Source organism: Silurus aristotelis (genome assembly GCF_946808225.1).
Source record: "Silurus aristotelis genome assembly, chromosome: 17".
Taxonomy (NCBI): domain Eukaryota; kingdom Metazoa; phylum Chordata; class Actinopteri; order Siluriformes; family Siluridae; genus Silurus; species Silurus aristotelis.
The window spans coordinates 13115143-13140060 of NC_139590.1; the positions used below are offsets into that span (position 1 = coordinate 13115143).

Here is a 24918-nt window from a genome sequence, read left to right on the forward strand (position 1 = left end):
AGCTCATCTCTGCTCCTTTAATTCCACCAGAGACGCTACTGAACCTTTCAACCTCGGGAGCTATTAAGAACGGAGCAAGAGTATTTTGTCCTATATTGTATGCTCAAGTGCCACTTCACATGCATTTCAAGACCCTAATTATTGGCTGAGAAGAAGCGGATTAAAAGAGGGGGTGAAAAGAGGTAAAGATAGGGAGCGAGTGGTTATAAAATATAGGAATTAGATAGGAATAGAGGAGATGAAAATGCATTTCCCAAGTGTTAAGACTCTTTGAGAACTCAATAGATCAGGTTTAATTCTTGTGCTGCCACAAAAATTTTGCTTTTTTCTATATTTTAGGTTATGCACCTTAAATGTGTACTGTATGGACAAATGTTGGTGGATCATAAGCTTCTCATGTGCTTCTTGAATATCCCATTCTACATTTAATCGCCATTTGCTGTTATTATTACCTGCACTCTTCTGGGAAGAAGTTCCAATAGATTTCGCAGTGTGCTTGTTGAGATTTTTGCGCATTCAGACACATCTGTGTTAATAATGTCAGGTAAGGATATGGGGTAAGGAGGCCTGTGCTGATGTCAAGGTTCCAATTGATCCCAAAGGTGTTTAATAGTATTGAGATCAGAGCTCTAGTGCAGGCCACTCAAGATGTAAACTCCAACCCTTGTAACCCAAATTAAATGGAGATTGCTTTGTGTGCAAAGAAACATTAGGTGTGTTTACATGGAGCATTGGAATCGGTTTAAAAGTCCAATCCGAATGAAAATGTGATCGGTTTGAGAGGGGTGGGATAAACCTTTCTATAAACCGAGCAAAAGAAAAAATTCTTCCATGTAAACGAGTTAAACCGATTTCTTTGCTCCTCATCTTTAAAACAATCCAAATGAGGGAAGATATGGATGTGGGTGCCGTGGATAAGACCCATTCATTGAAGGACAAAATGCGCTTCTTTAAACCTCAAAGCGATTTCGGAAGCCTCCTCTTCATCTGGCATCCGTATCAGATCTCGTATCGGCCCATTCATCATTCCATTGCAGAAGATATACACAGACTTAGAATATATAAAACAACATACTCTTGAATGACTGGCGACTCATGCAGAAGTTTCAATTGTTCAATGAATTGGAACACTGCCAGCACCTCAGGTCTCCTCACCTACATCAGTACCTGACTTTACTAAAGCCCTTGTGGCTGATGAACACAAATGTCCACAAGCACTGTCCAAAATCTAGTAGAACATCTTCCCAGAAGAGTGGAGGGAATTATAAGAGCAAACTGAGACTGAATGCATATTGCGTTGCTCAAAAAGCACATACCGTACTTATGTCACGTGTCCGTAAACTTTTGGCAAAAGAGTGGATCTCTATGTCCTCTGTTTTTCTCATGTCTGGTGTGGGCACCCGTTACATTTTCTCAGCTGCTCAGTGTGTCGCTGTTTTGCCATTGAAAGCAAAAACAAACGAAGAGTCAGTTTTATCACAAACTACCAACGATAACCAAATAACCCCACTTCCTTTTCTCCACTCAAAATCTTTCCTTCACTTACATCCCTCTTGTGAGTAGCTCAGCGCTCAGCTGTGCCAGTCTCCTTCGCCGTATGCTGATGACCTTGTGACGTCTGTGTGATTTCTCTTCGTGAGTTTTACCTGCCCTTTTAATCTACCACCAAAGCCTGTCACGCATGCATTTGCTACGTATGAGTTTAGAAGAGCCTCGTTTTCTCACTTGGAAATGAAAAAGCCACTTTGGTTAACAAACTCAATGTTTATTGGTGCATATTTATCATCTTTTTTTTGTATTTGTAGTTTGTTTGAACTGCGTTTCATGGTTTGAATGTATGCTTAAGGTTTTAAATAAAATAACAATAACAAGGTGTAGAAATTTAAACAGGGTTTTCCGGTGGCACAATCCATTTCACAAAATGAAAAAGAAAAAGAAAATCGGATTCTGTCACAGAGCACTGGGTATCATGAAAGTTTCACAGGTTGGAACACCACCATTTCTATTATTCAGCAATGTTCTGATGTAGTATTTTGGAACTTTTGGACTAAATTTGGACCGTGTTGCCCAATCTGATTCTAAAATGTGATTTAACACTAATTCAAGCAATAGAATACGATTTTAGTTTGATGTAATTTAACTACAAAGCGTCACACAATTTCAGATAGAGGTGTACAATAGAGATTTGGTGAAGTCAGATCAGTGTCCTTTAAAAGGGTGTAAACACATTGTAATTTTTTATATGACAAGCATTAATACAATCTTTTCGATCGTTAAACCGCAAGGAACCTGATTTCGATAAGTGCAAAGCTGGAAAAACAACGATATGATGACCAGCTTTAATCTCCTTCCATTTCCATCCCATGGTTTTAATAGCATTCTGGTCTAAGTGTAAAATAAGGTCTTTTCTTCGTTCCTATGACGATTAGGATATTTTGGTGGAGCAGCTCAGCATCACAGTGTGCGAAAGAGGAACTTGAGGTGTTTAGCTTGAGATTACACCAGATGAAACCCCACTTGTCCAGCAGAGGCTGTAATTTCTTACAAAAGACTGCACTCTCTTGATCTTTTTCACTGAAAACCCTACTATAAAATAACAATAATTGTGCTTAAACAATGCAGCATTACTTTTTTTTATCTCCTGATAGAAGCAATAAAATGTTCTCAGCCTTTATTTGTTTATAAATGGACAAAATCCTATATTTTGAACAACTTTTTGTTATTTTTGTTACAGGATATTGGAGGAGGAGAGGATTTAGCTATGTCTGACCTTCCAGATCAGCAGCCTGGTGTACGTCACAGCTTTGTACAGGAGCACTTCCAGGCGCAGTACAAGTGAGTGCCTGTAACCATAATTATTACTGAACTACAGCTACACTACCATGTACAGGTCTGAATACCTTGTGCCATTATTCATTTAGGGTTATTTCGTTCAGTTGGTGATTTCTTATGATAATAAGACATTAAATATAGTTTCTAATGCATCAAGTGTTATCATTACTCCTAATTGTAATACTGATAAGCTCACTGAGTGCTAGTGGTACAGAAGGTAGTGTTAGTAACACATAGCCCTTAGATTCCAGGGTTTCATTGTGAAATATGATGTATAGTGGATTTATTTGAAATTACTACGGAACACCAGCAAGGAGTGTGAGAGCACTAGGCCTTATGCCTTTTGGACAAAGTCTGAGAAACGCCGACCAGAATGTTTTTGAGCATTCCGTAAAGGTTCATAAGCGCAAGATTTAGGATTTGAGTCCACTCCGGACATGCAAAGTGAGCGATTTGTCTTTTTATCCGGTTAAAATTGGAGGTGGTGTGTTAACCCTGCATTCCAGCATGCTTCACTCTCACTTTAAGGCAAGAACATCCAGGAGGAACTCTTCATATTCCCTCCCACACAGTCTTCAGCCTTTCGCTCACACACATACACACACACACACACACACACACACACACACACACACACAAGAATCAATGATGGTTTTAATCTTCAGGGAAAAGAACTGCCCCGTAGGCAGGATTTTCAAGTCTTCTTTATTTCGAGTTCTGAGGCTGGAATTTGTGTTATATTGGTAATGTTTTTTCTCATCGTAATGATTTCCAGGATTTACCTGTTTACACACAAATTAAAGGGCTCATTATATTCATGTGGCCTGTTACAATTATGTTCAGTTGTGTAGGAGATTATTGTGAGAGACCTGACAATAATCTGCCTTGGATATATACAGAGCCCTACAGACAGCTCATAAACTCAATGGATCACAATAGAGAGAAACCTGTTCCCTGTGTTTGAGTTAGCATGCTAGCATTAGCTGTCTAGCTTGCTTCTACTGGTTTTGTTTTTCGTTCTCTCAGACACCATTGTTTAGGCCGATTCGCAATTTGATCATTTATGTACAGCTTTGAAGTCCCAACCTTCCAATCAAAAAGCTACTGTCTCAACCACTGATCTATGACTTCCCTGCAGAACAAACAGAGTGAGCCTATGACATGAGGGAGTGGGGCAGCGATTCACAGAATCGGTGACTGTTTTCCAGCCACAATAGAGCACAAAGCGAGTTGATGTCAGTGAGCCAACAGTCTGAGGTTAGCAAGTTAACCAAAATACAAATTTTAGTTGCATTATATAAGTCTTTAATGGTAATAACTATTCTGTAATATTCGGGGAAATAGTGATTGCGGCTGATATATACTTTTAGGTTTAGGACATGAAAGTTAATCACATGCTACCAAATCTTAATGACTGGGTCAGGGTGATATGTTATGTCTAAGAGCTCTAAGAAAAGATGTGTGACACATGAACCGTCATTATTTAGTTTTGATTAGAATATACACTGCTGTCCAAATAATTTGCCAGTGCTTGATAATGCCAAAAAGCAAGCTTGTGCTCTGCTTCAGTTTGAAAGAAACACACACCGACTTGAGACACATCACAGCATGACAGATGTGGTGAGTAAGTAAATGGGTGATTTAATGATTTAGAGTTTAATAAAATAATTAGAGTTTAATGAGACATGTAGAAATATTTTTTCCTGGAGTATCATCGCTCTTGTGATCAATACGAGTCGGTCTTGTGCACTGCTACACTGTTTTAGACATGATTCTGTCGATATTTTGAGTAGGCAGAATATTGTGTAAGTGTTACGCATAACCCTCATGCTGCTGCAATACAGACCAGACATGCTCACTAGGACTAGACCTGGATCTATCTATCTATCTATCTATCTATCTATCTATCTATCTATCTATCTATCTATCTATCTGTCTGTCTGTCTGTCTGTCTGTCTGTCTGTCTGTCTGTCTGTCTGTCTGTCTGTCTGTCTATTTCTCTGTCTATCTGTCTGTCTGTCTATCCTGTCTATCTAAACTTTGCGATGAATTGTGTAGCTAATTATCAACTCAAACAACAACTTCACATAATAAACATTCAGACATCAGGGTTTTTTTTAACACTCTTCCTTATGCTTGAACATGGGAAATAAGTGGCTTCATTTTTACCCTGTGATGTTCATCCAACCTAAATCACTAAATAACATTCTACGTCAGCACACCACCTGAGCGTATCCAATCCAGACTGCGGAAAAAGACTGAGAATGTGTGTGTGTCTCTCTCTCTCTCTCTCTCTCTCTCTCTCTCTCTCTCTCTCTCTCTCTCTCTCTCTCTTCTCTCTCTCTCTCTCTCTCTCTCTCTCACACATACACACACAAACACACACACACACACACACACACACACACACACACACACACATTCACACACACTGACACACAGACACACAGACACATGTACATCAGTTTACACAAACAGTCACAACTCGATTTATATGGGGATTATTATGTGCTTTATCCTTTGGAAATCTTACTTGATCTGGAAAGGCCCAAATACTTTATGCCCTATAGTAAATACTCACAATCATAGTCAGCTAGGATATTCAGAATTCGGGCTGCAACTAATGCTTATTCTGATAATCGGTTAATCGGTTATTTTCCCTTCAAAAAAAAAAAACAGCATTTGAGTTTGCAGGGTGAAACAATTTGTGTAAATCAACATCTGTATTGTTTTTAATGATAAGTACAGATGGCAAGTTGACACCCATGCTCATCTATATAAAATATAATTCAACATTATTTCTACAATTTGTTTTCAAAAGAATACACAGACATTTTGTCCAGTAAAGAAGATATAAGCATCTAGAATATATAATGAATCAAATTTTGTATAATAATTAAATGATATATGCATAAATGTAATAGAAAAACAGTACATCACGTTATGTTTACTGTGTTAGCAGACAAATGCTATAAAAAGAGATTGCAGCAAAGTAGCAGGCTTAATAAAAAAATAAAAAAATAAAAAAAGGTAAAATATTCACTGGTGTACAAATTCATGAGCATATACTGAAAACCACAACAGTGACAAAAAATTTAATTGTTTAATGCTGATGTTATTTGCTGCTTTCAGATTTAGTCTTTGTTCGTGCCGTTTTAATTGAATCCATCACTATGTCCATCACTTATTTGCGCAACCTGATGCTTGCGAGTCACAACAGTAACACTTCATTAAACTGTATTATTTTCACATGACGAGGATAAACATTTTTTGCTCAATGTGCTGATGTTTCACCTTCATCCGTGACTCCAGTGTCTTTTCCTTTCACGTGCTCGTGCATCACTGTGGTACTATCATGCCACACAAGCTCCTCTTTGTGTGAATTGCAGGTAGTAGTCTTTTTTGTTGCGTTTGATATAAAATGCTCCCTTTGCCTTAAATTTACACACACTTTTTCCTGCTGCTGCATGACCCTTTACTCTCCACCATTTTGCGAGTGGCTGTGTTATCTTGTTACTATCAATTTTATTGATTAGTTATTGAAGCCCTATTTAGAATATACTAACTAGGACTGCTTCTGTGCTCAATAATACTCACAAGATGTAAATCATAAACACCATCTACCCAAAAATGATTTAGTCTGCAAACATGAATGTATCGTCATCTGCTCTGGTTTCTATAATGTTGACTCTTAAGTAAAAATAAAGGTTATAATACATGCAAAATTTTAAAAGACGTTTCGCAATCAGTGCTAATGAGTAGCTGTACATGCTCTGATTTCTGTAAGCTTAGCCTTACACCTATAGGATTCATACATAAAAAAACAAAAAAAAAAAGTGGACATACACTATATTGCCTTAAGTAGTTCTTACCCAAACTGTTCCCACAAAGTTGGAGGCACACATTTGTATTGAATGTCTTTGAATTCAATAGAATTAAATTTGACCTTTAACCACACTGGTTCTAGCATGACAATGTCATTGTACACAAACCAAGCTCCTTCAAGATATGGTTTACATGGGTTGAGTATAATATCTTTGGTGACCTGCTTTAGAACTCTGACCTCAACCCTATTGAACACTTTGAACATCAATTGGAAATCTGACTGCACTAACAACTTTGTGGCTGAATGAGCACGAATCTCAACAAGTACATTCCGAAATCTGGTGGAACGTCTTTCCAGAAGAGTGACGGTTATAAAAACAGCAAATAGGGATTAAATATAGATTTAGATATTCAGAAAGCACAAGTAAATCTTATGATCAGGTGTGCATATAGTGTATAATTTAGCATATGGGGAATTGACCTTGGTTCTGTATTTTAATTTAGAAGATCTACATGCTATGAATTTAATAATTATAATTCTAGAGCTAAAGTGTTTATGCATACAAAAATCTGTCATTAAATCATTACAGTGTTTTATTTACAGACCTAAATTCGCATTGCCAAAATCTTTATTTTGGAAACTGTACATGCTTTGGTTCCTATAACCCTAGTCATAAATAATACTCTCGATTAGGATGTAGTTCAAGTGGTATTTTATAACACCTGCTACTATGAATCTGAAGTGGTATGTAAACTGTGTGATGATATCTGCTGCTAATGTCAGTGTTGTTTTGCAGTAGATGCCTTTGCTTGTACTAACCATACATGCTGTTTAAGCATGTATATTAAAAACCGTCCATTAAACTATTCCCAGTGCACATGAAAAAGCTTGTGAACCAGAAAAAAAGGAAGCAATGTTTTTATGTCTCGTAACTCATTAACCGTTATTATCTAAGCGAAGTGAATTCCGTGGGATTTCCCTCACCGCCCTTTTCTGACTTGTGCAGTTAGGACATTTTTTCTCGGCTGCTTTGGAGCTTTTCTCAAATCCAAATTGAAATTCTCAAAACTCCTTGTTCAACCTCAAAGTCATTTAGTCACTTGTGCAAATCAAAAGCATTTTTCATCGCTTTGATAAAATTGCGACTGCTTTTGTACATTCATTTAATTGATTGTGTACAAGTGTTTACTGTTTCCTAAATTATCAGTTGTTTATGTCATTTTGATCAAAATATGTTATACTGGTTTCACCTGAATAGTTTTAACCCCCAGAACATCTCGGCATCAGTTCATTGTATAAGTCATTGAATGCAAAATGGTTAAACCAGTTGTCAGAATCTGTGAAGCTTAAATATCTATTGAACTATTTTTGGTAAATGTGTCTTGAATTGATGAATCAATTGTCACTAAGGAAGGCGAGTGAACGGCATCAGATCAACCAATGATTAACTGGTTTTCTAAAACAGGTCAAAGGTGAATCTTGTGACCCTTCATTTGTCAACAACGCAAAACACAGATTTTCGATTTCTGAAAATGGATGAACAACTAAGAAATGAACGGACACTAATACAGTACAGTAAAAGTGGGAATCCTGTCCGGTCTCTTGCACTCAATATAAATCAAATACGCAATCAAATATATACATTTGTGCTGCTGAAATTCATAGATGCCAAACAGATGAAATTCATCTATGTGCATTTTCGATTATTGTAATCCAAACCGTAGTTTCTATCAGGAAATACTGAAATTGTGCTCCATATTACTGACAACATGACTAAACATTTTGACGATCTTGTTTGTGAACAATGACAAAAGGTCTTGTTATTCTCATGGTAATCAGATGTTCATCGACACAAATACTTACTTTTAAGAGATGGCTTTTGCAAGAAATCCAATGTATTGTGCTGTTTGAACACATTGTTTTGAGAATATTAAGGATAATTCGAGAAATGCTCCAAAGCAACTGAGAATAACTGTAATGCGTGATGTTTATATCCTATTTAGGATTCTAAAAAGACGACTGAGAAAGACAGGACAATATTTCTGGATAACACGTGGGAGCCAAATGCAGCTGAGCATAAGCCTTTTTTATGAGATTTTTTTTTTTTTTTTTTAAATAACCTTGGTCAAAATTTAAAGCAGGGATGAGAGCGCAGACATAACAGATAAATACATAATCTCACACGCCAACAATTTTAAGAAATATAAGAAACCAGCAGTGGCTCGTGACTGAAGATTTTGGTGAAGTAGGACGACTTTAATAAAAACACAAAGTCAACAACATCTAGTCACGCAATGCAGCAGCTCCTTCTGAACATTTTAGACAGGGTTTGATACAGCAGGTTATTTACCTGTCAGCAGTGTCACAGTGTGCAAGCCCTATACAGAAGAGAAACCAGGGTTGCCAGGTTTCAACCAAATTTCCAGTCCAAATACATTTATAAACACACACACACACACAAACTCTCACACACACACACACACACACACACACACACTCACACACACACACCTCCTTTTTCTGGCCTGTTTATTGCAATATATTTTCGACATTATGCTATGCATAGTACAAGTGCATAATACAAGATGCACAAATTTGGATTGTCCTGTCAAGCAGGAACATGAACATGATGAATAGGACATGTGGATTTGCACGGTTGCACAACATACAGCTGTTATCAATAATGGCTGTATGTTGAATTATTTTTAGAGGACAGTAAACCTGTACTGCTATACAAGCTGCACAATGACAATTTCTATTGTATTGTCCCTTGAGAAGATACTAAAATGGTTGCTGAAATGTGAAGGTTGTACTCACTTTTGTGCGATACTGTACAGCGTAGTTATCTATTAAATGTTTTTAAAGTATAATAAAGTTAATACATTGCTCATTCATTTGCGTTTTCCTTCCTGTAAGAGTTTCAAGGGGAGCGAATACCGGAATGATGACGTGTAGAGACTCGTAACAATGTCGCAGCACATCTTCATTCTTCTGTTCTCTTAATATAGTAAACCAGTTCTGCATCATTACATCCACAGTTTCAGATCATGACATCACAATGGCTTTAGTACACACTTCACTTCATTAAAACAAGTCTTGGGAAGAGAAATATGGCATAAGGAGTGGCCCGGTCCAAGCATGACTACACAATGTTCTTCCAAACCATTGAATTGTTTTAAGATAATACAGGAAAAAAAGACTAGTTCATTGAACATTGTTTCCCTTCTTTAGAGAAGGCAGAGGAAACCTGTTTTCCTGCTGAAGATTCTTTTTAATGATTGAAGAATGAATCGGAACAGCGTCGTATGCCTGTCAAACTCGTTCCCGCGTCTAGACTGGAATTCTTGTACAGAGTTTACATTCAACACAAAATACTTTTTAGGCGTTTAGGAAAACATGTATGTGTAAGTTTGGTGAATGACCGGAGTCAACGTTGGTCTAAGCTCCGAGTATGAATCTTTTAATGGTCTTGACAACAGTCCACTAGGATACAAATTATCATCCATCCATCCACATTACATCCGCAATCGCTTTAGTGCACACGTTACTTCATTAAGGAGGTTAATGAACTTCCTTAAGGAGGTTAAAACTGTGTGTGTGTGTGTGTGTGTGTGTGTGTGTGTGTGTGTGTGTGTGTGTGTGTGTGTGTGTGTGTGTGTGTATGTATATATATATATATATATATATATATATATATATATATATATATATATATATATATATTTGCATGTATTAATGATTCGAATTGAATGTTTAGCATGAAGCAATAATTGTTATATAAGCTTTTATTATGTAACTTCAAGCAAAATCTTTGAAAAGTGTCACATTTTGGTATATTTAGCATCTCCTGACTTTATTTCCCTTTAGCTCTTCCTGAGAACTTAGATATTACTTAGTCTATGACCATCACCTGTCAGAGTGTAGTGATTGATTGTGGAGATATTACACAGTTCAGTAATTGAATGGCTTTAAAATGAAAGTGAAAATAAATTCTGACTAAATCTTACGTCACCAGATAATAGGCGAAAATATTGTTTTTGAAAAGAGGGAAATATAATTGAGCAGGTAAAATTAAGATCAGAAATAGTTTTATTACCAAGTATGTTTACACAAACAAGAAATTTGAATGGAGCTTCCAGTGCAGGAGAAAGTACAGACATACTGCCGACATATATATAGTAGAGAAGTAAAGTTAGAGCAATAAAGGATGGAGATGGAAATGTGTTGACTAGTGAGGAGAGTATGTTGAGAAGATGGAGGGAGTATTTTGAGCAGCTGATGAATGAGAAAAATGATAGAGAGAGAAGGTTGGGTGATGTGGAGATGGTGAATCAGAAAGTGAATAGGATTAGTAAAGAGGAAGTGAGAGCAGCGATTAAGAGGATAAAGAGTGGAAAGTCGGTTGGACCAGACGACATACCGGTAGAAGCATGAAGATGTTTTGAAGAGATAGTACTGGAGGTTTTTTCAAGATTGTTTAACAAGATTTTGGAAAGTGAGAGCATGCCTGAGGAATGGAGAAGGAGTGTGCCGGTACCGATCTTTAAGAATAAGGGAGACCTGCAGTAACTACAGGGGAATAACTTTGACCAGTCACACCATGAAGTTATGGGAAAGAGTAGTGGATACCAGGCTGAGAGAAGAGGTGACCATCTGTGAGCAACAGTATAGTTTTATGCCAAGGAAAAGCACCACAGATGCATTATTCGCTTTGAGAATGTTGATGGAGAAGTATAAAAAAAGGCAGAAGGAATTGCATTGTGTGTTTGTGGATTTAGAGAAAGCATACAACAGGGTGCCGAGAGAGGAGTTGTGGTATTGTATGAGGAAGTCAGGTGTGTCAGAGAAGTATGTGAGGGTGGTGCAGGACATGTATGAGGACAGTGTGATGGCAGTGAAGTGTGCAGTAGGAATGACAGACTGAATCAAGGTGGAGGTTGGACTGCATCAAGGATCGGCTCTGAGCCCTTTCCTTTTTGCAGTGGTGATGGACAGGTTGACATATAAGGTCAAACAGGAATCTCCATGGACTATGATGTTTGCAGATGATATTGTGATTTGTGGTGAGTAGTGAGCAGGTTGAGAAGAGCCTGGAGAGGTGGGGGTACGTGCTGGAGAGAAGGGGAATGAAAGTCAGTAGGAGTAAGACAGAGTTCATGTGTGTGAATGAGAGGAAGGGCAGTGTAGTGGTGTGGTTGCAGGGAGAAGAGGTGAAGAAGGTGGAGGAGTTCAGGCACCTGGGGTGAACAGTGCAGAGTAATGGAGGGTGTTAGAGAAGTGAAGAAAAGAGTGCAGGCAGGGTGGAGTGGGTGGAGAAGAGTGGCAGGAGTGATTTGTGATAGAAAAGTGTCTGCAAGAGTGAAAGGGAAAGTTTATAGGACTGTGGTGAGACCTGCGATGTTGTGTGGTTTAGTGACAGTGGCATTGAGTAAAAGACAGGAGGACAGAGATGAAAATAATGAGGAGAAAGAGACATGAGCTGGAGGTAGCAGACCTCAAGATGTTGAGGTTTTCGTTGGGCGTGACGAGGATGACATGTAGGATGTTTTGGAGACAAGGTGAGAGAGGTGCTATTTAGATGGTTTGGACATGTGCAGAGGAGGGACATGGGGTATATCAGGAGGAGAATGCTGAGGATGGAGCCATTAGGAGGGAGGAAAAGAGGAAGGTCAGGGAGGAGGTTTATGGATGTGGTGAAGGAAGACATGAGAAGACATGACAAGAAAAAGAAGATGGACTATAACAAAATATAAGAAAAACTGACAATAAAATAATGCACTATATAAAGAAGTAGAAATATTGTTTAAATGAATGCACAGATGTGTTTTTTTTTTTTTTACTATGTATAAACATGTCAGTTATGATGGACACTGTATAGTTATGAATATTTAAATTGTTTAGGCTGAGTATAGCCTGCAGGAAAAAAAGTTTTTAGGCCTGGTTGTTCTGGTGGACGTTGCACTGTAGTGCCGACCAGAAGGCAATTGTTCAAAGAGAGAGTGGGTTGGGTGTGTGAGGTCCAAATCACATACATATAGCTGAGATATTATTGTTTTTTTTTTTTTTTTCATTGTGATTAATTTAGGCATACTGTTTTTACTGCATGGTTCAATCCATTCCCTTTTTAACCTTTTTTTTTATTTGATATTTAGACAGAATTAAACTGAATTTCATTCAGTTTTATCATTTAATATGCAAAACATGGAAATAGATCGGCGTATAAAAAATGAAGGGTATCTTTTTTTATAAGTGATTGGAAGAATTTCTATATTATTTCTTAACTGAATCTTGAATGCTTAAAGAGGAAATATTGTAAGTACAATTTTTTATAATAAAATAAATATTTCTCTTTGGTAATTTATTTGTGTAAGCAAATCATATACAAGTAAAAACATTTTTTTTTTCCTGTAAATGATGATATATTGTATATCATACAAAAGTCTATCATTCTTGCTGTAGCACTCAGCCCTAATTAGATGGCTTTTTGATATCGATAATAACAGCATACTTAGGGTGATTCGATGCTATATGAAGATAAATACTTTCGCACACATGGTTTCCAGGCCTTTCGTATTTTGTGCACCCAGGCAGCTCTAAATATGAGCGCTCAGCAGCTCATGTGTGCAGCTGGAGTGAGCTGTTTGTATGCAGGGAGCAGCGACAGCAGATTGGTGTCTTTTCAGGAACCAGAGACTCAGTGTTTGAGCTGCAACTCTGTTATTGAAGAAGCGAACACGCAGCTGGCTGGAGCTAAATAGAACGTTCTTAAACATATCTCTCTCTCTCTCTCTCTCTCTCTCTCTCTCTCTCTCTCTCTCTCTCTCTCTCTCTCTCTCTCTCTCTCTCTCTTTCTCTTTTTCTCTTTCTCTAGCTCGATCTCAATGACAGGAGTTGAATATTGGTGCTGTTATTGTTCACATTTTTTCTTTTATAGCTGAGGTTTGTCATCAATAATCATGGGATTATTAGTAGAGTGATATTGTAATGTCTGGATCAGATGTCTGATATTTACAAAGCAAAACGTGAGTAAATTAGGTGTAAGCTACAGACCTGTAAGAATGATGCAATAAACTAGAAATGTGTGCATGTGCGTATCAGTTCCATGTCTGGTAAAAATAAAGGGGGAAAAAAATTATATATATATATAATTTTTTTTTTTTAAATGTATATATATATAATTTATTATTTTTTTTTCACAGTGATGTTTTTACTCTGCTTTATCTAACATCACTTCCTTTACAACTGATCTTGCTCTCTGTAGCACACACCTATACTGGAAGGTTGCTATGGAAACAATAAAAAGCGACAAGGTACTACAAGGTGTGCAGAGGGTTGCTCTTGATTACTTGCCTGCAAACCGCACTGGCCATGAGGTTTACGTTGTAGCAGTTTCCCCAACGATTTTTCATTTTTGTTTACTAACAAGTAATGAACAGTCGTAAAACATATTTCCATCTCTGTTCTAACAGTTGTTCCATCTACACCATCTCTTTTCGCTTTGTGTTGAAGTTTATAATACAAAAAAGCAGCCTGTTGTGTTATTTCCTGACACATTAGTGCGGTCCTACATATAACAAATGATTACATCCAGCATCCTAAAAAGGTTCCAAAGGTTATTACTTTACCAAAACTTGACATTTATGGATTTCTCTTTCAGAAACGGTTTCATTTCTGTTCTTATTCATTTTGTTAATTTTTTCCTCCCTAGGTCATCCCTGACATGCCCTCATTGCCTTAAGCAGAGTCACACCTTTGACCCTTTTCTTTGCATCTCTCTTCCCATTCCTTTGCGTCAGACCAGGTGAGTAAATACTTCACTGTACATGCTTATATTTATTCTTAACACCTGACTTCAAACATACCAAGCACCGTAATAAACTTTAGAATTGGTGAAACAATGTGGGGTATTATATCATGTCGTTTCTCTCTCAATTTGATGCGTCTGCATTTTAAATACAGTAATCCCCCGTTTATCGCGGTGGTTACGTCCAAAAACCGCTCGCAATAAACGTATAAACGGACGCCACCCTAAAAATGCTATTTTATGTATACAGTACTGTACTTTATTAACATTTTGCTTCATTTTATAATTAATAATTAGATTTTTATTAATAAATCTCATTATTTCAACATAAAACTCCCTATAAAAACAAGTTTTTTGGTCCGTCGTGCTATCCTATAGAGACGGAGAAAATCGGCGAAACAAATTAGCGATGTGGCAAATGCAATTCCGCAATAAACCGGGGACGCGAGATTCAGACCGTAGTAAAGCGGGGGATTACTGTCGTTCATTCGATCTGACTGCATACTAATGTATTTATTGCTAGACTTTACAGTTTATTTGCACATTATGGACATTTGTGTGTACTGTAACCTACTATATGTATCTACTACTTCCTAATGCACACACTATGCAGTTTACCCCCTCCCTCAACCTACTGCACCATAAACAGACTCTATTATTTATTTTATTTGCTTTCATTGTACAGTACATTTCATTGTCTCTGTACTTGGACTCTGATAAAGTTGACCCTAATCTTTGACCCTAATCTAACCAATGTGGCATAAAATACCACATATATAAAAAACAATGGAAAGGGTAAGAGGGTTTATAATAAAACAGGCTTCTCCCAAGCATACTGTTTTTCACAAGCCACTATGTTGACATACTTGCAATAGGAAAAAACTCTCCATAATTGTAAGGACTTGTGTGCGGAGCCAGGAACGAAGCATAACTGTGTACTGTCAAATATGCATACAGTAAACTGTAACTAATTGTGCAAAAGTAGACAAAATCATGAAGCAACAAACATACACACATGCATGATTGAACAGGATACTACTCTATATGGCAGAAAAAGTTTGCAGACACCCGACTATAAGATTTTTGAACATCGCATTCCACATTAATCCCCATTTGCTTTTATAATAATCTCCAATTTTTCTGGGAAGTGTTCCACTTGATTTTGAAGTGTGCTTGTGAAGATTTGTGCTCATTCAGCGTTCTTAAAGAGTAAAGTCAGATATTGTTGTGGACAATGTGAGGAGGCCTGGGGTGTAGTTCATCACAAAATTGTTCAGTAAAGTTGAGGTCAGAGCTCTGTAGATGGCCACTTAAGATTTTCCACTCCAGCCCATGGAATTCACATCTTCATAGAGCTGACTTTGAAGAAAAAAGTAATGCATATCTAGTCATATACAATTATGTGCATTTAATATTGTGGTAACTGTTTGGTGATTTAGAGCTTTATGCATGACTACGTAACAGTGAAATGAGAAATAACTTCAGACCTGCTTCACTGCAATTTTCACAGTCACACCTTTAAAAGCATGTTTAGAGAGCTCGATTTTTAAAAAGCCACGTTTCACTTCGCTGCGTTCGAATACACGGCTTTAATAGTTTCAGAATGGAAGTGCAAGATACATATCCGAGACCCCACCTTAACAAATATGATCAAATTTACATGTTGTTTACTATTAAAAGGCTGTGGTGAAATCTTTAAAGTGGACTAATGACCCCTATGTTGTTATGGAACCCAACAGAGTTCCCTGGAATCTTCACCTGTTCTGCAGTACGTAGGAACAGAGGGAAAAATCTATTTATAGGCTGCAGTCCTGGAGACTAATCCCACCAAAGAACAGGGCCGAGCTGTCTGGTTACATTCAGAGACAATCGACTGAACGGGCTCCTCCTAATATGAGAAACAATAGCATATTCAGGCTGCAACCATGAGGCGCACCGCACCCTGCGAGCACTGCACTCACGCCTGCAGGGGAAATCCTGACATTTTCGAGTGGTAGCCTATTCACAAAATTGTGTAAACACTCCCATTGGCATACGCATGCTCCCAGACCTTCCCACGTGCTGTCATCCACTCATTTGCATATAGCGCATAGAAGTAGGTCTGTGGACACTCGTTTACACTTTTATTGTGTTTGAATATTGCGTTACAGCCTGAAACGCAATGGTTATTCAGTTCCAATTACAATAAGGAAAGCATGTGGAGATTTCCCTTCTGGTCAGTACAGTGTTTGCTCAGGATTACAGTGAGCTGATTCTGTATATCAGACCTGTTTTCTTTTGCTGTGTTTTTTTTTTTTTTTTGGATGCAATGCCAAGACAGTGTGAATGACAAGGGCTGCTCCAGCAGGGAGGGGAGTCTGGCAATTAGACAGGCTGATTTAGTGGTAAACTGCCTTAGTATTGTCAAAGGTGGGCATCCTCTCCGTCCCACACTCACACCCCTCCTGTTATGGTGCTAGGGTGTGCTTGGCACAGCTTCTCTCCCTTACTCCCTCTCTCCCTCTCTCTCTCTATCTCTCTCTCTCTCTCTCTCACACACACACACACACACACACACACACACACACACACAAACACACAAAATTTTAATAAGGACTGTTCATCAGACTTCACATCCTCTGCATTCATTTCTTTTCAAAGTCTTTTCGAACATTAATTGAATTTAGCAAATGAACAGTCGTCTGAGATGCATGACACAAATGTGAGAAGCTTTTGAAGCTTTTTTTACCTGCCGTAATTAAGGGCAGCGAAGTAGGATCCAGCTTTTAACACACACACACACGAACACACACACACAAATGCACCTAAACCCAGATTATCCTCAACACTTCACTGTTTATTCCTAGTCTCCTAAAGCAGTTCAATAGGCAGATCTCTGTTAAGTAGATATGCTTCACGGGTGTAGTCTTGGCTCTTTGTGAGCGAACGTCTCTTTAGTCTCAAAATGTGAATAAAGGATCAAAGCATCCAGCTTAAACGGCGCACAAATATAGATTCAGTAATGCGATATGTATGTGAAGGAATTGATTGTATTTATACAAGGGTGCAGTGTGTTACAGAAAACACTTTTACGGCAAATTCTTTTGATCATTTTACAGCCAGAACAAATTGTGTTCTTTTTCTCATCTCAAGAAAGACACAATTCTTAGCGATTCTATGATTTGCAATACGTATAAGGATATACAGGCTTGCAAACAAATCACAAACAAAGCATTGATAATATATATATAAAAAAATAAAATGTTATGTACCCACAAAAATGTACCCACAATAGCATGTTTTTATTTTATTCTTCTCTATTTTCTGCTGTAGTGCACTTCAAAATCAAGTACAAATGTATGTAGAAATCGTTCAGGTCATTATAACATGCCACGAGAGAAATCCGATACAGGAAACCAAATGAAAATACATACAATAGCCAGGCCTGATCTACCGGTTGAAGTTTCGGTTCAGTGAACGGAGCCGAGTTTCTCTCAACCGAATGCCACAGAACTGAATCATTACCCAGAATTAGGTCGATTTTTCCCACAGCCAGAGAGAACATTAGGAGCACTTCCCACATCCCAATCGATTAAACGGCAGCCTTCTCTGTTTATTGTAACACAGCCTTGGTGGGTGTCCATAAACAGATTAGCTTGTTTGAGTGTAATAGGCTTTTGTCAGGTTAATTACATGTCTGAAGGTTTTCATTTACAAGCTTGGATCGTCTTTCTATTTCATTTCATGGAAGTGTTTTTGTTAAAACACAAATTAAAGTGAAAATTACATTACATGGATAAATGTTTGTGGACACCTGGCCATAAGACCATCCCCTTCCACATTTATTCCCTATTCAGACAGATGAGGGGGGTTGTAAAGTCAGGTGTAGGTGAGGTGAGGAGGCCTGGGGTGCAAATCAGCATTCCCATTTATCCCAAAGGTGTTCAATTGGGTCAAGGTCAGCGCTCTAGAGCAGGCCACTCAAGATCTTCTACTCCAACCTATGTAAAGCATATCTTAATGGGTCTGGTTTTGTGCACAGGCACATTGTCATGCTGGAACAAGTTTGGGTCCCTAACTTAATCTGAAGGGAAAATGTAATGCGCCCACATCCAAAGACCTCCTGTACAATTGGGTGCTTCCAAACAGCGTGGTAAGAGTTTGTGGAAAAACCACATATGGCTGGAAAAGGGTAATGTGACCCAATGCTTTTGCTCATATAATGTGTGTGTTATGCTGTACACTTCCTTTCTCTGTACACAATCATTTTTTTCCCATCAGATTCTGCTGTTTGCACAATGTGCAGTCACCTTGCATTAAACATGTCAACAAATAAAGCATCTGAGCTTGTCAGACTTAAATTATAGACGTTATGTATTGTTTGTGCTGACTTTTTTGTCAAGGGCACAAACATGATGTGTTCCCGGGAACACTTTGCTGGAAAAGAGTGATTACTAATCTAGTCAAATTATTGGTAGCCGGTAAAAGCCAAGTCATGTGTGTTTACATCGTTCTTATTACACTTGACTAGTGAACTAGCTCTCTGTATTTCAGTAGAATATGCTAGAAGATTTTTCGTAGTTTAGACGGTTACGTTTCTGGACAGACAAAACTTTAGCTTTTCATAACTTTTTAACTTTATGCTTTTCATAGATAATGAAATTATTCATGATATATAATTTATTCAGGCCATAATCCAGGACCAGGTATTTACATGTTTGGAGAGATCCTTTCTGTTAAATCACTGGTGCACATGCATATTTCATTAACATAAAAAAATAAACTTCATAGACATTTGTTTAGATCCAAACAAGTCATACTATTCATTATATTTTAAAATTCGGTAATAAAGGAGAAGCCTTAAAAAAGATCATTTTTAGCCTCATGATTTTCACTTCCGCCTCCGAAACCTCTTTCATCTGCTTCTTTTCTTCTCTTTGTTGTTCTTAGCTGTGTGCTGAGCCTCACACTTCACTGCTCTGCCTCCTGCTCTGCCTCCTCTCTCCAACCCTGTTTACCTTCCCCATGCTGCCCCCCTTTACATCTGCTGACCCACACATCCTTACCCCTCACTGACACACAGCTCAGATTACACACAGCCCTACAATCACACAACACACAGCTCCACACTCACACAACACACAGCCCTACAATCACACAACACAAAGCTCCACACTCACACAACACACAACCCTACAATCACACAACACACAGCTCCACACTCACACAACACACAGCCCTACAATCACACAACACACAGCTCCACACTCACACAACACACCGCCCTACAATCACACAACACACAGCTCCACACTCACACAACACACAGCCCTACAATCACACAACACACAGCTCCACACTCACACAACACACAGCCCTACAATCACACAACACACAGCTCCACACTCACACAACACACAGCTCCACACTCACACAACACACAGCCCTACAATCACACAACACACAGCTCCACACTCACACAACAAACAGCTCCACACTCACACAACACACAGCTCCACACTTACACATACACACAGCCCTACAATCACACAACACACAGCTCCACACTCACACAACAAACAGCTCCACACTCACACAACACACAGCTCCACACTCACACAACACACAGCCCTACAATCACACAACACACAGCTCCACACTCACACAACAAACAGCTTCACACTCACAAAACACACAGCTCCACACTCACACAACACACAGCCCTACAATCACACAACACACAGCCCTACAATCACACAACACACGGCCCCACAATCACACAACACACAGCTCCACACTCACACAACACACCGCCCTACAATCACACAACACACAGCTCCACACTCACACAACACACAGCCCCACGCTCACACAACACACAGCTCCGGACTCACACAACACACAGCTCCACACTCACACAACACACAGCCCCACACTCACACAACACACAGCTCCACACTCAAAGAACACACAGCCCCACACTCACACAACACACAGCCCCACACTCGCACAACACACAGCTCCACACTCACACAACACACAGCCCTACAATCACACAACACACAGCTCCACACTCACACAACAAACAGCTCCACACTCACACACACACAGCCCTACAATCACACAACACACAGCCCTACAATCACACAACACACAGCCCTACACTCACACAACAAACAGCTCCACACTCACACAACACACAGCCCTACAATCACACAACACACAGCCCTACAATCACACAACACACAGCCCCACACTCACACAACACACAGCCCCACACTCACACAACACACAGCCCCACACTCGCACAACACACAGCTCCAAACTCACACAACACACAGCCCTACAATTACACAACACACAGCTCCACACTCACACAACAAACAGCTCCACACTCACACACACACAGCTCCACACTCACACAACACACAGCCCTACAATCACACAACACACAGCTCCACACTCACACAACAAACAGCTCCACACTCACACAACACACAGCCCTACAATCACACAACACACAGCCCTACAATCACACAACACACAGCTCCACACTCACACAACAAACAGCTCCACACTCACACAACACACAGCCCTACAATCACACAACACACAGCCCTACAATCACACAACACACAGCTCCACACTCACACAACACACAGCCCCACACTCACACAACACACAGCCCCACACTCACACAACACACAGCTCCACACTCACACAACACACAGCTCCGCACTAACATAACACATAGCCCTACACTCACATAGCACACAGCTCCACACTTACACATACACATAAACACACTCACACAACTCCACACAACAAACAGCTCCACATTCACACATCTTCACACAACACCAAGCTACACATTTACACAACTCCACACAACACACGGCTTCACACTCACACAACTCCTCAGAACACACAGCACCACACTCACACAACACACAGCTCCACACAACACACTCAGACAACTCCAAACAACACACAGCTCACAAATCTCAAAACAACAGAGCTCCACACAACACACTCACATAACTCGACAAAACACACAGCTAACACTGACAAATTCTGCACAACAGATTGACATTACTCCACACAGCACACTCACACAATAGCCCACAACACGCAACACTCTAACACATAAAACACACTGACAGCGCACAAAACCGCTCACTGACACAATACACAACTCCACTCTGATAAGACTTCACACCGGCTCCACACACACTTGTGTCAACACGCAGCACTACAATGACACAAAACACAGCTCATTACTAACACAACGTAGAGCTCCACGCGGACACATCACACAACTCACCACTGACACAACACACAGCTCCACACTTACAGAACACACAACTTCTTACTGACATAAAACACATCACTCCTCCTGTGTGACATCCAACTATGTCCAACTATGACCCAAAGTGTATCTTGAGACTAAGGAAGTCGCCTGGGACAACATTAATAGTCTTAAAGAATTCAATCAGGTCACATATGTTTTTTTCCATTTGCTTGTTTTTGTTCCTCGGTTTCTCTTTGAGAGATAAAATTTGCGTTTATTTTCCAGAACAACATGAAGCTTTGATGTCGTCAGTCATATCATTCACACAGTAGATGCGCCCGTAGGTGTGGCATGTATAGAATGTCTGAGAAACATGATCTGTAAACATTAACTAGAAACTATATGAGCTGCAGACTTATCCATTTGAACAAACAGGACTTGAATTGCTGGTAAACAAAAAAATAAAGCTACACAAACTACACAAGCTACAAAAACGCTGAGCTGGTCAAGCTGGTTGGCTATCTAGAGATATCTGATAATAGATGGAAACAGTTCCCAAATCAGCATTACTAATGCAGCATTGTAGACAAGTCGTAAAATAACATATTTGAAAGTCAATAAAAAAGTCTCAAACTTAAGTCTTTCATATACACTCTATTCAATTATTTTGACACCTAAATTTTTTAGTGTTTCTTCCCCAAAATGTACTACAAAGTTCAAAAGTACAAAAGACCCACACAATTTTATAGGATGTCTTTAAATGCAGTAGCATTAAGTTTTCACTTCATTTGAACTAGGAGAGCCAAACCTGTTCCAGCATAACAGTGCCCCTGTGTACAAATCCTGCTCCATGAAGATATGGTTTACATGGATCAAAGTGGAAGATCTCAACCTTTTTAAACAACTTTACTAATACCCTTGTGGCTAAATGAGCACAAATCACCACAAGCACACTTCAAGTGGAACCTCCTCTCAGAAGAGTGGAGGTTATTACATCAGCAAATGGGGACTAGATGTGAATGTTCAAAAAGCACATACGAATCTTATAGTCAGGTATCCCCAAACCTTTAGCCATACAGTGTACATGAAATCTGAAGCACAGGTGCGTAATTTAAGGCTTTTATTTACAAACTCATCAGGGCACTTAAGCAGGTTTTAAGTTTTTGTAACACATTTGCAAATAGCCAGATTTTTCCTAACCAGCTGAGACAGTTCAGAAGAGAGTATCTGAATAATATTTTATTTTTTTTTTTTACAAATAAAACAATTTATGTCAAATTCATGTCAAGTGTATTGATTTTTTTCCCCTAAAATTCTTTGCATGAACTTTTTATGGTTACTATATCATTGTATTATTTTGCCCATTTTGTCCATTTTTGTGTGTGTGTGTGTGTGTGTGTGTGTGTGCGTGTGTGTGTGTGTGTGTGTGTGTGTGTGTGTGTGTGTGTGTGTGTGTGTGTGTGTGTGTGTGTGTGTGATTTAGACCACTGTGTGTGACTCTGGTGTTCAGCACTAAAGGGCAGAGGTACTTAAGAGTGGGACTGGCTGTGCCTTTATTCGGCTCTCTGGCTTGCCTGCGCAGAATGGTGGCAGATGAAGGCAAGATTTCCCCAGACCAAGTAAGTGTGCGCACACACACACACACACACACACACACACACACACACACACACACACAAGAACCACATATGGCTGGAAAAGAGTCATGTGACCCAATACACACACAAATTTTAATTGGCCTTATATGGGTTGGATTAAGTTCAGTGTTTGAAAGGTGGTATTACTCCACAGAACAGCTAGTGCTTTGCTGTTAACTGAAAAGAACAAGCTGTAGTTTCTATAGCAGTTTTTATATCTTTTTTATTTTCTTTTGTGTATGACATCCCAGCAAACTAATAGCTAAAGACTATTAGCCTAATAGCCAAGTATCATTGACCATCAACTATCATAGTTCGATCCAGCTTCCATTTTTCCAACCCAGTATGGCCTCAGGACAGCTTTTCTGCTTGTATCCCCCTTCCCACCCATTGCTCCAGCAATGTAGTATTATCACACAATGTATGGCTCAAAAACAATTATTTTCAGAGTGTAACAATGGCCAAACCATGTGAGCAAGCAATTAGTCATTAATGCATACATCATCCAAGCTGAAAATCCAACACAGTTTTTTGTTCCATGCTGTCCAAATAACGGCCTGTACCTCCATGAGTGTTTCTACTTTAATCTCATTTGCATTAAAAAAGTCCTATCTCACGGGCTGATTAAAAGTAGTGTGTGAAGGTATGAATAGAATACAGACATGTACAGTGTAAACTGAACATCATACAGTACGAACGAGTTCCAGGTTCCTGTCGTCTTTTCGCTCTACAATTCCACTCCGTTCCTTTGTTTATTGTTCATCAACTCTGCCAACTGTGCCAGTGCCTTTGATATCGAAGTGATTAATCATTCAATTTATTTTAGTCCATTAGCACATGGTGTAGCAGCTGGGAACAGTCATTGAAACAATCTAGAGGCTGAAGTTTTATCATTATTGATAGTGGTCTTTAAAGAGCCCGAATTTTAAAGCATTCGATTCAGTAGCTCTAATAATGACCCATGTAATAGGAAGTAAGTGAGCAGGTGATTGGAAAGATTTTATTTAAAAAGGTCATTATTTAAAAGTGGTTTCACACTCAATTACTTTTGGAATTTATTTATTTAGAGTAAAAAGCTCTTGCACTAATATGTCTGCTCTGATTCATTCTCTTCGTCTAGGTGATTTTGACTGAAATGTACTCTACCGGTTTCCAGCGCTCATTCTTTGATGACGGCGACTTGACCAGCATTGCAGAAAACGATGTCATTTATGCCTTCCAAGCCCCGCCTCTTTACATCAGGGGAGGATCCACTAGAATATCTGGTAATCCAAAAATATTATCTAACACCACTTATTCTTCTGTCTGGTGGTCTTTGCTGAATATGTGTCCAGCGCCAGATATTTTGGCATTTTAAACTTATCCACTTATTGTTTATAGTGTAAGTGGTTTATTCAACGTATCAGTAAATCTGGAATACAACATATAGATTCTTAAAACAATTCCCTAAAGAAGGGTACTTTAAAGGTTTTTAATTTGTATTCAATTGCAGAGGCTCCGAAGGCTGTTCTGGCACCCGCTGCTTTGCTTTTGACTTGCCAGTCAGGGG

At 39.0% G+C, this 24918-nt stretch overlaps 1 protein-coding gene across 1 annotated transcript in view; it reads left to right on the forward strand.

The window, feature by feature from the left end:
- usp43b (ubiquitin specific peptidase 43b) overlaps positions 1-24918 on the forward strand; it is a 95920-nt gene that overhangs the window by 38978 nt on the left and 32024 nt on the right. Inside the window, exons 3-6 of the mRNA XM_083565780.1 lie at positions 2735-2835; positions 14367-14459; positions 23216-23351; positions 24490-24634. Of these exons, the coding sequence (XP_083421906.1) occupies positions 2735-2835; positions 14367-14459; positions 23216-23351; positions 24490-24634 (475 nt within the window). The remainder of the gene's footprint in view (positions 1-2734; positions 2836-14366; positions 14460-23215; positions 23352-24489; positions 24635-24918) is intronic.